This window comes from Asparagus officinalis, unplaced genomic scaffold, assembly GCF_001876935.1.
Source record: "Asparagus officinalis unplaced genomic scaffold, Aspof.V1 AsparagusV1_Un281, whole genome shotgun sequence".
Taxonomy (NCBI): domain Eukaryota; kingdom Viridiplantae; phylum Streptophyta; class Magnoliopsida; order Asparagales; family Asparagaceae; genus Asparagus; species Asparagus officinalis.
Window position 1 is genome coordinate 5,317 of NW_017972546.1, and position 14,150 is coordinate 19,466.

At 35.1% G+C, this 14,150-nt stretch overlaps 3 protein-coding genes and 1 non-coding gene across 4 annotated transcripts in view; all 4 read left to right on the top strand.

The window, feature by feature from the left end:
• LOC109827534 (putative U-box domain-containing protein 50) overlaps window positions 1-373 on the top strand; it is a 4,784-nt gene extending 4,411 nt beyond the window's left edge. Inside the window, exon 10 of the mRNA XM_020394542.1 lies at window positions 7-373. Coding sequence (XP_020250131.1) covers window positions 7-161 — 155 coding nt within the window. The 3' untranslated portion in view covers window positions 162-373. The remainder of the gene's footprint in view (window positions 1-6) is intronic.
• Window positions 374-501: 128 nt separating this feature from the next.
• Window positions 502-574, top strand: TRNAA-CGC. The gene has a single exon. It is a non-coding gene; the product is annotated as a tRNA-Ala (tRNA).
• A 1,739-nt stretch (window positions 575-2,313) lies between these two features.
• Window positions 2,314-8,478, top strand: LOC109827537 (VIN3-like protein 2). Its single transcript, XM_020394546.1, has 4 exons — window positions 2,314-2,466; window positions 3,857-4,502; window positions 5,660-5,985; window positions 7,537-8,478. The coding sequence occupies exons 1-4, from the start codon at window positions 2,445-2,447 to the stop codon at window positions 8,298-8,300; spliced, it is 1,758 nt and encodes a 585-aa protein (XP_020250135.1). The 5' UTR covers window positions 2,314-2,444; the 3' UTR covers window positions 8,301-8,478.
• Window positions 8,479-9,133: 655 nt separating this feature from the next.
• Window positions 9,134-13,391, top strand: LOC109827536 (26S proteasome non-ATPase regulatory subunit 8 homolog A). Its single transcript, XM_020394544.1, has 6 exons — window positions 9,134-9,324; window positions 10,299-10,377; window positions 10,547-10,649; window positions 11,659-11,922; window positions 12,022-12,133; window positions 12,961-13,391. Exons 1-6 carry the CDS (start codon window positions 9,220-9,222, stop codon window positions 13,099-13,101), a joined length of 804 nt encoding a protein of 267 aa, XP_020250133.1. The 5' UTR covers window positions 9,134-9,219; the 3' UTR covers window positions 13,102-13,391.
• Window positions 13,392-14,150: the final 759 nt, after the last annotated feature.

The following is a 14,150-nucleotide window of genomic DNA, read 5'->3' on the forward strand; positions in this document are numbered from 1 at the left end:
CTGCAGATGGGTTCACATATGAGTATGAGGCAATAAAGGAGTGGTTGAGTAGTGGGCATGATACATCACCCATGACCAACCTCAGGCTCAAAAACAAACTCATCACACCAAATCACACTCTCCAATGTCTCATCAGGGATCGTTGGAGAGACGAACGCTAGCTGCAGACAACCCCTCATGCATATTTTCACTAAGCTCAAGAGGAAAAGAGAAAGGAATTTTCGCGTCTGTCTGCAATATTATTGTTGATTTTTGGTGTAAAGTGTTTCATCTAGCTAGTAATATTGTCAACAGAACAATGTGGAGCTGATACACAAATTTTTGTGGCAAACCTTTTGATTTTCTTGGCGTTAATGATTCTATAATCATTTATATGAGTACAGCGACATTGTAACACTAAGTTCTGTAAATCATTTATCTTGCATTTTCGTACTTACAAGGAAATTTTAGAAAAAATAAAGTATTGTCAAATACGATAATGTAGTAAGTGCCTTGCAAAAAGGGGGTGTAGCTCATATGGTAGAGCGCTCGCTTCGCATGCGAGAGGCACGGGGTTCGATTCCCCGCACCTCCATCATTTTATATTATTTTATTGTTATTTTTTAACTTTAAAAATTCCCCCAGAAAGGACGAATTTTCATTTTAGACCCTTTTAGGAATTTATTTCCAAAAAACAAACTTTTTTAGATTTATTTGCAAATTTCAACCTAGTTTCGGTCACTTGGCTGAAATTGGGTGGAATTTTGCGAATAAAGTTGAAAAAATTCTTAGGATTTAGAATCTCGTGAAGTTTAGTTCTTAATTAAACTTCACGACAGTCTAATTAGGGCCCGTTTGGCAAATGAAAGTGTTGGAAGTAAGAAGTATGTTATAAAAGTAACTTTCAAAAATATGAAGTAGGAAGTAGTGAAAATAACATTTTTTTTAAATTCATATATTTTTAGAAGTAATGGAAGTAGAACTTCTTCCTCTTCATTTATTATTATTATTTTGTTTGGATAACATTTGGAAATATTACTAGGAAGTAATTAACATATGTTGCTTCCACAATTTTAACATCACGCCACACTCTTTAATTTGATCAAGCACGTTACAACCAGTTTCATGCCTCTATGACCACTCGCCACTTGAGAGCAAGAAGAATCCTTTAACCACATAGCTTCAAAATAATTGTTTATCTCTCACCTACGATGAGACTCTAGATGGCTATAAATTCTTATGAATCTCCAATTTCCCCTTCTCCCTCGCTCATTTGATCGTAACATCAACGTGATATTTAGATAAAAAATTAATAGACAAACTGTTTTCTTCATCCGAAAAAAATTAAGAGCAATTTTATCAATGAAAAGTTGTTAGAAGTAACTAATAAAGAAAATATTAATAATTTTTTTTATATATTTTCTAATTAATATGCATTTCAACTACTTCCGAGCTACTTCTGAGTATTAAGGATTGAAAAAATATTTTGGAAGTAAGGATGACACATAGACGCCACTTATCATATAAGTGTTTAAGAAAGTATTTGAAGTAAGTTTTTCAGAAAACAAACATTTTTTGCTTGGAAGTAGCAGAAGTAGCATCTATTTTTTTTACTTCAACTACTTCATAATTACTTCCGTACAAACAAATAGACCGGGATTTTAAATCCTAGGGAATTCAATATAACATGGTCACCATAGTTGGCCAAATGGTTAGCTCAAAGAAAGCTAAATTTTCAATCATTTAAGTGGTTTTGAGTTCGAATTTCATTCCAACATATCTTTTTCCTTGAACATTTAAAAAATTTTACAAGGTTAGGATTTGAACCATATGTTTCCCATCCAAATTTTATAAGCTAATGTTATAACCACTAAACCCATTGCACCTAACTACTTATTTTATGAATTTTTTTTAATATAAACTTCACGGGATTTAAAATTCATTATAGTTTAGTAGCAATTTACCGTTCGAGACAAGCTTTTTGGTTAGCGCTAATTAATTAAGGACATAACTTCACGGGATTTTAAATCCGATGAAGTTTTTAACTTTATTCGCAAATTTCGACCCCTGGCTAAAACTGAATAGAAATTTGCAAATAAATCTAAAAGGGATCGATTTTTGTAAATAACTTCCTAAAAGGGTCTAAAACGAAAATTTGTCCCCCCAAGAAACTCAAATTTTTGTCACATCGGGAACAGCGAAAAAAAATTAATTTTTGCTCACGCTATTCGTACCCTTTTGCTCCTTCTCCTTTGTCTGACACGCCCAACAAATAAATTACCATTTTTAGAAAATAATTAATGAGATAAATTACAATTATTCACCTTATTTTAATGTTGTACCCCTTTCCCCCCTTTTCTCAGCCTTCCCCTTTCTCTCTCTCTCTCTCTCTTTCTCTCTCTTCACTCTTCAGAGCTCTCTCTTTTCTCCTCCAGAGACCCATTTGGCAGCAAACCCGACCAACAATGGAAGAACCCAACTTTTCAGGTAAAACTCCATCTGGGTTTTCGCTTTTTTTAACAATGCTGTCGATTTTGCCCCTTTTTGCCCTCACCCATTTGGAGTTTTCATGTTTGGTTACAGAAAAATGTGATGTGTGTAAGTTTGATTGGTTCTGTGGTACTGCATTGCTTGATTCTCGTCTTATGGGTGAAGGGCAATTTCTGTAATTTTTGGTGCTTTGGTTGGATTAGTAGTGTTTGTTTGTTAACTGTTGAATCATGTTAAGTAAAACCTTCAATGTGATTATAATATGCAACTGGGTTTTAGTGGAACTCATGAAAAATCTAAGAAGAGCTTATATGGAAATCCATCACCCTTTCTTGCCCTTTAACCAATTCAAATTTTCATGTACAGTGTATAGAAAAATGCGATATTTTTGCATTTGATAGATCCTGTCATACATCATTGCAGGTTCATCTTGTGGGTGAAGGGTTTTGTTATCCTACTAGAGTAGTGCCTGTAAATTTTAGTGGTCTGGTGTGATTATTAGTGGTTGTTGTTGAACTGCTGAAATAGTAGATTATTAACCCTTCAATACGATGACTATATGCGACTGTTTTGATGGAGCTGATGAATAATGTAGCTTCTAATTGAACTCAATGACCCGTTTTTAGTCTTACCCGTTTTGGGTTTTCATGTATTTTTGTAGAAAAATGCGATGTTTTTATGTGTTTGGTTGATTTGGTTGTATTGCTTGCTTGTTTCTCATCTTTTCGGTGAAGGGATTTTGTACTCTTACTGTGGACATGCATGTATTTTTACTTCTTCGGTTGGGTTAGTAGTGGGTGTATTTAAGTTGAATTATGCTCATAACCCTTCAATAAGAATACACTACTGGCTTTTAATGGGGCTCGTGACTAATATAGGGAGAGCTCCTAACCAGATTCCATCACCCTTTTTTTTTGCGCTTGCCCATTTGGAGTTGTCATATGTCAGTATCATTGCAGAATAATGTGTTAATTTTATTTGTATGGTTGATTATGTTGTATTGTTGCTTCGTTTCTGTTGAATTTGGAAAAGCTGATTTGATCCCAGAGAGGGATAGTCAGAATTTATTTACACTAAGGCGTAGAATACAATTACATAGATTAACAATGTTGGGCCAAACTAATACTACTTTAAGTGCATGTTATAACAGTCACTTCTCCATTTGAGGCATTTTATCTTGTTTTCTGTTTTCCTTTTTAGTAATCGTTACATTTACTTCTCCACTCCTTACCTAAAACATCTCTGAAAATTGTGCATAATGGTACCATCAAATAGGTAATTTTCTTTGTCAAACACTTGAAATGTGAATTTTATGATGAGAAATTTACTTTTTCGTATTCTTTATATAATCAAAAAAAAGTTGGAACTCATCTTTATGCTTTGTCAGGTTTTGTAATAGATCCTGCCAAATGTAGTGAGTTGAGTTTGGAGGAGAAGAGAGATCTAGTGCATGAGATTTCACAATGGGCAGACAATGCACCTGAAATCCTTCAGTCCTTTAGTCGTCGAGAACTTCTTCAACTTATCAATGCAGAATTGGGAAAGGAAAGGAAATATACCGGAGTTACAAAGCCTAAAATGATTAGCCATCTCCTTAAGCTAGTTTCAGAGAAGAATGGGAAGAAGACTGATGATAAAGCAGGGCCTTCATCTAAAAAGAAAAGGAAGAAAGAAATTCTTCTGCAGTTTGCTAATGATGCAGCTCCTGATCACTCTCAAAATAGAGAAATAGAACAAATCGGTACTCCACTTTGTCAGAATCTTGCTTGCAGAGCTACTTTAGCTAATGGAGATAAGTATTGCAAGCGGTGCTCTTGCTGCATTTGCTATCAGTATGATGACAATAAGGACCCAAGTTTATGGTTGGTTTGTAGCTCTGATCCACCATATTCTGGCGATTCTTGTGGCATGTCCTGCCACTTGAAATGTGCTCTTAAAAGTGAGAAGGCTGGGATTACTGAGAGTGGATGCTACACGAAGTTGGATGGAAGTTTCTATTGTGTTTGCTGTGGGAAGGTGAACTGGCTGATTGGGTAATTATGAACTAACCTATTCTGTGTAGAACTGTAGATTTATGTCGATTTGTTTAATTTGATAACATTTATGTAAAGACCCAGTTGCATTTCTGTGCCTTCCAATTTTGTATTGATCTCATGTCTTATATTCAGCAATACTAAGGGAAATAGGCGGAAAGTAAAATTAGTTAAACGTAAAATACAACTGGGAAAGCCTAGCTTTATTAAGTATTACTAATCCTTGTTTGTCCCGCATGTTTCTTTCTTTCCTTTTCACTGTTATGTATGGCTCTATTAAATAGCCGATAATGCAATAAAGTCCCATGATGATTTTTAATTTAGTTCAAATTTCAACCTCCCACTTCGAGTTTGTTTTATAGTGCAATTATTGCTCATTCAGTGATGAACTAATCATATGACTAGCTTCTAAGAGAGATTTTTATTCTACAGGATGTTGCAGGAATTTGAATTTGAAACCTTTTCATTTTTTGCGATTCATTATAATAATTGTACGATTAACAGCTTATAGTTTCATTATGGAATTTTCAGTTGTTCAAAAGTACTTACATGATTTAAACTCTATTTTTTGACAACTTATCACCCATTATGTATTTATGAAACCAATTTGGTGGGCTGTTTTGGTTTAGATGCTCATGCAAAAATGAAATGAGTGAAGGGGCTTATACCTTGACAACAAAGAAAACCCAATCCTTGGAACAATATATCGTCATGTTTGAAGTTGGACATTCATGAAATGTCCAAACTTTATTTGTTATAGTGTATCTTTAGTTTGATTAGTATAGTTATTTTGAGGGAGAGCCTCGGCACAATGGTAAGTTTGTTGCTGTGATTCCCTTCTATAGCACACTATCGTTGTCATCATAATCCAGATTCATTCATCTAAAAATATATATAACCCTGTTACCATTGATCCAAAAATGTTTTTTTAGTAAACGTATGTGGCTTTATTTAAAGGCTCTGCTGAAATTCGTATTCAATGCAGCCTAGTTCTTTTTTGTCATTCATAATGATCTAGTTTATGATATCGCCCTGGAACGTTGAAGCTCACTCCCCTTTACTTTCTTGATGCATGACAAAATACTTAAACCTGAAATGTCCATGAATAAAGGTGTATACCTTTGTTTTGTTTTATGATTTCAAAAATGCTCTTGTAGGAGCTGGCGGAAACAACTTCAAATTGCTAGGGAAGCTAGGAGAGTGGACATACTATGTGATCGTTTGTCTCTGAGCCACAAAATCCTCAAAGGAACTGAACTATACAAAGAACTTCAGAACACTGTAAATGAAGCTGTGAAAAAGCTCAAAAAAGAGCTTGGACCTCTTGATAAAGTCTCGGCAGTGATGGCAAGGGGTATTGTGAACCGACTAGCTTGTGGTGCCGAAGTCCAGAAGTTGTGTGGTTTAGCAGTACAAGCTCTGGATACCATGCTTTCACGCACATTTGATGGATTGGTTAACTCTGCAGACTTGAAAAACCCAGGTAAAGTTAAATTTTGTATCTGCCCTCTGGAGATATTTCTTTAAAGTCTACAAGATTTGTTCATAAATGCATAATTATAGTCATAACGAAACCAGATAACTTATGTGATAAAATATTACAGTGATGGATAATAATTGGCTGTTTGATATGCTGCAATTGTCAGTGCAGCAAATGTTACTTGTAGATATGCTCCATGCAGCATTTATTGAAAATAAGCTCAACTCCATAACATCGTTTGGGTATCTGCACTTTTGATGTAGGAAATGTATTTTCAAATGCAAATACAATGTTTGGTTAGTTGTAAAAAGTATTGAATTTGCACATTTGTTCTAGGAAACGTATTTCTGTTGCAAATCAAGTGTATGGTTATCTGTAGCTGCAAAATGATTTGACATTTTAGCTGTGTGCTAGATAAACTTGATGATGTGACATTAATTACTCATGTTATTTATTTTAGTGAACTGCATTAATTGTTTCAGCCATATTGACTGCGATGAATACTTCATCGTTTCCTACAAAAAGAAATCTAGTTACCGTTCCCAACTATGATGTTTCCAATCGAAAGCTAAAAATCATAATTTAATTGTAGTACCTTCTGCTGCTCAGCTGCTGTATTTTTATTTGCTATAGGGCAAACAGCCTCTATATGAAGTAATCTCTCCTTTTTCTTTTTCTTTTTTTTTAATTTAATAAAGGCCATGGCTTATGAAGTAATCTCTCCTTTTTTTTTTTAATTTAATAAAGGCCATGGCTTGACTTTAATCTGCGGTTTCCTGTGACCCAACCCCACATATTTACCACTGAGCCAGGCCTCATTAGCTAACTATATGAATAAATAACTAGCACATTGAAGATTACATAATTAAAACCATTGAAGATAATCTAATAAAATTTACAAAAGTGATGTTATTCTTCAATACACCTTATCCTAATTAAATCAAGAGTAAGTTGTATTTCTCATCTTATCACAATATTCTAGTTAACAACCTTATAGTTCCAGCGTGAAATATAATGTGGACAGTGACTGTAACTATTTTTCGGTGAGTTCTTTACAAAGCTATTTATTCTACCGAACTGTTAAGATTCACCAGTACCTAATTAGCGCATTTTCCTTGATTTAAACTTGTAAAGAGAGAAAATACTGGAAACGTCAAAAGGAACAAGAAAACAAGTCCGGTTAAATTCTTTTTCTTATATCATTATACCATTACAGAATAAAAAAACAAAGAAAGCAATTATTACAGAAGACACAACTGCACTCAAAATCTTTTAATCTTAGCACCATAGACCAATATATATATATACCTGTACTCTATTTTTATAAGGTGAGGATGGTGAATACATAAAATGAGTTGATACCAATATCCTTTCGGCAATCTGAAATATGGTAATGATGGTGACTACATAAAATAAGTTGATATCAATATCCTTTCTGCAATTTGAAATATGACATTTTTATTCTAACTCGTCACGTATTACAGGTCCCCAAACATTCAAAATCCAATTCGAAGACATATCTCCAACCTCAGTTACTGTCTCGCTTCATTACAGGTCCCCAAACATTCAAAATCCAATTCGAAGACATATCTCCAACCTCAGTTACTGTCTCGCTTCAATCCAAAGACGAAGCCTTCGAAGACACCATAATTGGCTGCTCGCTATGGCATCGAAGCTCACACTCTTTAGTCTACCCTCGAGAACCTACTTTCATAATACTTAGACCTGAAACAGAATTCAAAGTTTCTGGCCTCTCTCCATCAACTGAATATTACTTCAAGGCCTCACCCTTCAGCAGCACGAAAGAACTTGGTAAATGGGAGGTTCATTGTATAACCCGAAACCTCAACTACATTTCAAAATCTCCAAAAGTGGAGCAAGAATTGATCGATCAACCAGCTATAGTTGAAGCTGACTCTCAAAGAGGTTCAACCAATACAAGTGACAACAACCAAGGACCAAACCATAAAAATGCACCAACGGACACACCGAGCAACCCCAGTAGGCCGAATAATACTTTGCCAGATTCTGGCAATAAGGCTTCAACCGAAGAGAGACAATATGAATATTGTGTGAAGGTGATAAGATGGTTAGAATGCGAGGGATACATGGAGAAAGAGTTCCGGGTGAAGCTTTTGACTTGGTTTAGTTTGAAGGCGACGCCTCAAGAACGAAGGGTTGTGAGCGCGTTTATTGACGTGTTGATTGATGAGCCTGAGAGCTTGGTTGCTCAATTGGCTGATGCTTTCATGGATGGGATATGTAATAACAAGAAACAGGTAGTTAGAAAAGTGTTTTGCACTAGAATGTGGCATTGAGAATTGTGGTGCTTTCGTACTAACAATGTTTGGGATGCCATTGTGGGTGCATTTAACTAGCAGTTCTTTAGTTGGTTGATTCAGAAGTAGAGACTAATTCAAAGTCAAGTTGTTGATCTTTGTTGAGAACTTACTTTGGTATGTGTTATTTGTACTAATTGATGTTTTCCTTTCACTTTGTTTTGCTGGGTTTTTTTTTTCTCATTTGGATTCAATCAGGTATTTTGATGAGTATTTGTAAACATATAAAGGCTGTCTGATGTAATTAGGGATGTAAATGGATTCAGACAAAATATGCATCTGAATGTTCTATGGTGTTGAGATTGACATGGGTAATGTTGATCAAATAGTTATTAGATAGTTCGATAATTGTTGGTTAACTATTGATTCAATTTGGATTAGGAAGATCATTTAATATAAGTACAATACGTTCCTTTTTTTCCCATCAAATATTTCTTTGTACGACTGATCAACTATATGTTATATTTTGGTCCTCATTTATGCCCTTGTGTTTATACTTGGTTTGAGAGATTGAGTTTCAAATCCTAAGGGTCTTGCAAATTGGTCCCTCAAATATTAAAGTACTATTTCACCACACAAAAAAAAAATCTAAACACATAGTTGAGGGTATTTTGGTCATTGAGCGACAATATTGCGAGACCGCTTAGAATTCGAGAGACTTTTGAACATCTTCAAAGCCTTGGGGGACTAACATGGAATTATTGAAGATTTGAGGGTAATGTCCACAATTCCCTTTTCTTTAGAGAAGTTTGTAATACAAGAATCTGTTTGGGCTTTTCTGTAAAAGTACTTATTCTTAGCCCTAAGTCCAATACTCCAACGATGAGCCCATAAATCAAGGGGGAAAAAGGGTAAAATCGAAGCAGAAATTAAATTCGAAATAGGAAAAAAAAAATCAATGGATCCCCAGCTCAACGAAGTCTCTCAGGTCTTCGCTCGATTCAAGGCCGCCTTCACTAGGAACGATTTCAGCACGTGCTCTGATCTCCTCTCCCGGCTAAAGGTGCCCTTTTTCTCTCTTTCTAGATCTCGTCACAAATTTTTCGTTATTTTAGGGGTTTGATCTGCTGGTTGACGCATGTCGTTGGTTTTCTTGTGAAATTTTGAAAACTGGTGTGGAGAGACTCTGTAGAGTTTGGGGAAAACTTTGTTCCTTCTGATTAGGGTTTAGAACGATGAGATTTTTTATGTTGTTTTTATTTGGTTGGGGCTGTTCAATCTAAAGGTTCGAGTCTTGTTGTCTCCAGTGAGGGCAAAGTTATAATTTTATGCTTTCCTAGGGTTTAAGGATAGATTCCATTGATTTTTGAAGCTGAGTTTCTAGGTTTTATGAATACTTGCAAAATTTGTACGGTCTGTTATATCAGTGCGTACAAAAACCCAAATATTTGATTTCCAAAAAAAGAAACCCTAGTTGGATTCATAATGCTTTTTATCCATACCATCAGAATCGCCATTTGACCTGAGTTTTTATTGAGCCTTGAATATTGCTTCGGTACAAATTCAGGTATGTTTAGTGGCTTGCATATATTTAATTTTTCACCCAGTGAGTGTGTTCATCAATAAAAGAATTCCTTTGTTCCCTAGCTTCTGCTTAAGCTGCTGTTCTGTTTCTTTTTCCTTGAATCTTTTGCATTGTTGCTGAAATACATGTATATGCATCAGAATGTCGGGGAATTTTAATCCCTTTCCTAATTATATTTTGATGAAGGATCAACCTTTCCAGTATAGTTTATGCCCATCCATATCCTTTATATGATCGAATTGTTTTACTTATACATGGGTACTCATACCTTGAACTAAATTCGCTGTATATATAGTGCTCATTGCTCTTCAAACAGAGGTGCTTCCAGAGCCCCATTAGTTGCTCCATACTGACTCCATAGTTCTTGTGTTATGTTCTGCTGTTTCATCTGTTGTGATTAAATACCACTTTACCAAATTTTGTGAATGTGATGTTTGTTGTCTTTATTGCAGGTCCTCTTGACCAAGTTTTCTAGCCTGCCACCATCTTTTCAGCAGACACCTAACGCAGTTCAGGAGCTGACTCTAGCAAGTAAGATCTGAATTAATTTGTTTAGAACTAATATCTGAACGTTTAATACTCATCGCGATATATGTGGTAGTTCTTTGGTTATATAGTTTTTTGTTCCCTTTCATTATATTGCCTACAAGTTAATTCATGTCAATAACTTATGGTCGTTGTTGCTTGGCAAAATCTTCAGGAGATATTTATGAACATGCAGTTGTTTTAAGTGTGAAAATCGAAGATCAAGATGCATTTGAAAGAGACTTCTTTCAGCTGAAACCTTACTATACTGATACATGGTAACCATCTTGTTCCATATTAAGCTGGTACAAATAATTGCTAATACTTGGATGACAATGCAACCATTGGCGATAACTGCTTCTGAATATTTGTCTGGTTAAACCTTATATTACCTTGTAGCTTTAACGTCATTTTATGCCACAATTATGTCATCCTTAGTTGCAAATAGTGTATGAGTAGCATTCCCATCTCCACTAAATGACCCACAAAAAAGTTGACAAGCTCTTCACAAATAGTTGCTATTTTGATACTACTTTTCTATTTGATAGTGTTATGTTCCTGATGTGCAGCTTTTCAAAAATCTGATCCATTTTCTTTTTGGCTATTCTTTCCTGGCTATGCATGTCCACTTGCATAGTTGAATTAAATATAAGCATACTTCAAAGTTCAATCCTATTTAAATCCAAAAGCGTACATTAGATATAATTTCTCCTAGGAAATACAGTTCGGTTGATTGTGAGTAATTAATTTCAGATTGATTTGAATCGTCGTATATATATAGTTCTCCTTTGTAAACAAATGAAAATATATGATCCCTTTTGCATGATGTTTTCATTTCTAACTTGTATGAATGATAAGCTTGTTAACAAATTTGCAATCATGATATTATGTATACCTTAGTCATGTTGTATGTTATCATTTTAGTTGACAAAAGTGTGTTGAGATATGGACACACACAAGTTGGCATATCCACATCATCATTTTTTCATGTCCGTTCCCTTGCAACATAGGCCAAGATAATTGACGTTATTATTGTTTATTGTACAGTTTAAACAAGCATATTCAATATCCCAACTCTCAACATTGTAAATTATATAGACTGAGATTTTCTGATATGTATATAGTTTGCTCTTAGCAATATAGTTATCAATTTTCTTGATGGTTTACTTGAATAGACTTGGCCATAGGGTCTGATTCCATGAGCTTCTTCGCAGTGGTATATCAGGACATGTTTTGGCTTAAGTATCTTCTGAGTATCTTATCGTAACTTTCTTTTTTCTTGAACAGTGGTGTTCTTCCTCCATCACCCCAAGAGTACCCAATCTTGGGGCTTAACCTTCTGAGGCTCCTTGTGCAAAATAGGATTGCTGAATTCCACACAGAACTTGAGCTGCTTCCAGCTAGTGCATTAGAAAACCCTTGCATCAAGCATGCTGTTGAATTGGAGCAGTCTTTCATGGAAGGTGCTTACAACCGCGTATTGAGCGCCAGACAGACTGTTCCACATGAGACTTATGTTTATTTCATGGATCTTCTTGCAAAGACAGTGAGGTACTGACGCTTTTCAGAACATTTTCTAATACTGATGCTAAGAACTTAGTTGAAATGTTAACAGTGTTTACTCATATTTTCCTCTTTTTACTATTGCAGAGATGAGATAGCTGGTTGCAGTGAAAAAGCTTATGATTATTTGTCAATTAGCAATGCAAAGAAAATTTTGATGTTCTCCTCTGATGAAGAACTTTCTCGATATATCATGGAGGTGTGTGATTTATGCCCCTCTTCTTGTTGGGTAGTTTTCATTCCTTTCCCCCTTTATAGTTAATTTACTTCTATGAAAACACTAGTTTTTAATCATCAATATTTCATGAAGAAACGCTTAAATTCCGGAGTTATATTTTTCTTGTTATGAGTACTTGAAAAATTATGGCTGACAATTGTTTGTGTGCTTTCTTTGGGGTTGTTAAAACCTTTCGATGCTAGTTCATAAATTGTTTGAGCAAGGCATAAGCATGTTATACTCTTGTTAATTTTGTTGGTTGAGTTCATTGAGGGATTGTTGTACTGCACACTTGTTTTCAGACAACATCTAGAGTACTTCAGTGATTAGGTATATGCAGGATTCTTGTCTATGCATGTAGTGATAGGGAAAATTGAATTGATAGATATAATTGGAATTTTATAAAATTAGAATGAGGTTTTCTTGCCATTTGGACAGCAAAGTCAAAAAATGAGCAAAACTAATTTTTTGCAGAATAAGGATTAGGTGAAGGTAATTTTACAGGATTTCAGAAGGACAAATCAGGTGTAAAATATGTACTGCTCTTCCTTTCTCCCTTAAAAATTTTCTGTAAAACGTGTAACTTTGTTGTTAGTAGTGCCAAGTTATTCAGATTGCATCATAAAGAATTTCAGAGTTGACTCCACAATTTCAATGGATGACTACATTTCTGTTCTAATTTTTACTTCAAATTGAGGTAGAATGTGTCAAGGGTCTACTTGATATGTACTGTTTGTTACTAGTTTCCTTACCATACGGTGTGATGTAGAATCAGTGGAGTTTGATGCAATTTTGTCTTCAACTTGTAGGAACACCCCGAGTGGGAGATCAAGAATGGATGTGTTTACTTTCAGAAAGCAAAGGAAACTCAACCATGCAAGGAAATACCATCGCTGCAGCTAATCAATCAAACCTTGAACTATGCAAAAGAACTGGAGAGGATAGTTTGAGAGAGAAATAAACTTAAAGACGCCATTTGTGTTCTCTTTGGATGTACTCTTATTATTTTGTCATTCACAAGAAGTTTACTGCTTGTTTAATCGGCATAAGTACTTTTGCAAGGCATCTGTTTGTTTTCCTTGCATTAGAATAGCACGTTCTTGGAGTCCAGGGATTGAAGTAGGTTCGAATGCGTCCCCATGTAACTTTGGTGAGATCTCCGGATTATTTGCAGAATTCTGTCCTGATTCATCAGATGAAAGTTTCATCGCTTAGAAATGATATTTTGATATTCCCTTCACTGCATGTGGTTATACTTGGTCTATTTTCTTCATGACAACAAAAATCCTTGCCGAAGTCCATTGAGGAAAGTAGTGACTAATTCTGAATTTTACCCATTTCTCCTTGCAATATCCAACAACAAAATATTGTTCCAGAATTTGTTGGTTGGTTAAGTGAAAATTATTCCCCCGTCAATTTTGCAAAAGGACCGCAGGCCTGTTTGGATGGGGGTAATAGGAGGGAAGGAACAAAATCTTGTTATAGAATTTGTTGGTTGCTTATGTGAAAATTATTCAGAAGTACAATCAACCTATCATCAATAGAAATCCCACCGCCGCTAAAAAAAATGGGTGGAACGGAACCTAGGGGAATGGAATTCCTTTTAGCTTCCCTTCTCTCTTCTCTATTCTCTCTTAGTTTCCCTTAACATCCCCTACCCCCAATGAAAACCAATGAAATCCAAACAAGCCAAGCTAATAATTACAGTAACTTTCTTAATTTCTTCGGACTAAATTCTTCTATCTTGCTTTAATAACTGTAATTTTATTACTTCTCCTAACAAGATCTTGTATGTGAAGTACAAAAAGAAATCTCCTTGATCACTTAAACAAGAGAGATGACTTCTTCTGTGTCTGCAACTAAAATCAGGTCAAGGTGACTGAACGCGATGATATAAATAAACTTTATGGTATGTAACCAAAGGCAAAACAAAGTTCGTGGCATATAATCACGGCTAACCAATAAAAAATGCATGTAGGGACAAAATCAGTGGAACTCT

Coding starts and splice junctions, on each gene's coding strand:
- LOC109827537 (XM_020394546.1), top strand. CDS start 2,445: ATGGAAGAACCCAACTTTTCAG. Junction 2,467..3,856: donor GGAAGAACCCAACTTTTCAG/GTAAAACTCCAT, acceptor ATGCTTTGTCAG/GTTTTGTAATAGATCCTGCC. Junction 5,986..7,536: donor TGCAGACTTGAAAAACCCAG/GTAAAGTTAAAT, acceptor GCTTCATTACAG/GTCCCCAAACATTCAAAATC.
- LOC109827536 (XM_020394544.1), top strand. CDS start 9,220: ATGGATCCCCAGCTCAACGAAGTCTCTCAGGTCTTCGCTCGATTCAAG. Junction 10,378..10,546: donor TCAGGAGCTGACTCTAGCAA/GTAAGATCTGAA, acceptor CAAAATCTTCAG/GAGATATTTATGAACATGCA. Junction 11,923..12,021: donor CTTCTTGCAAAGACAGTGAG/GTACTGACGCTT, acceptor TTACTATTGCAG/AGATGAGATAGCTGGTTGCA.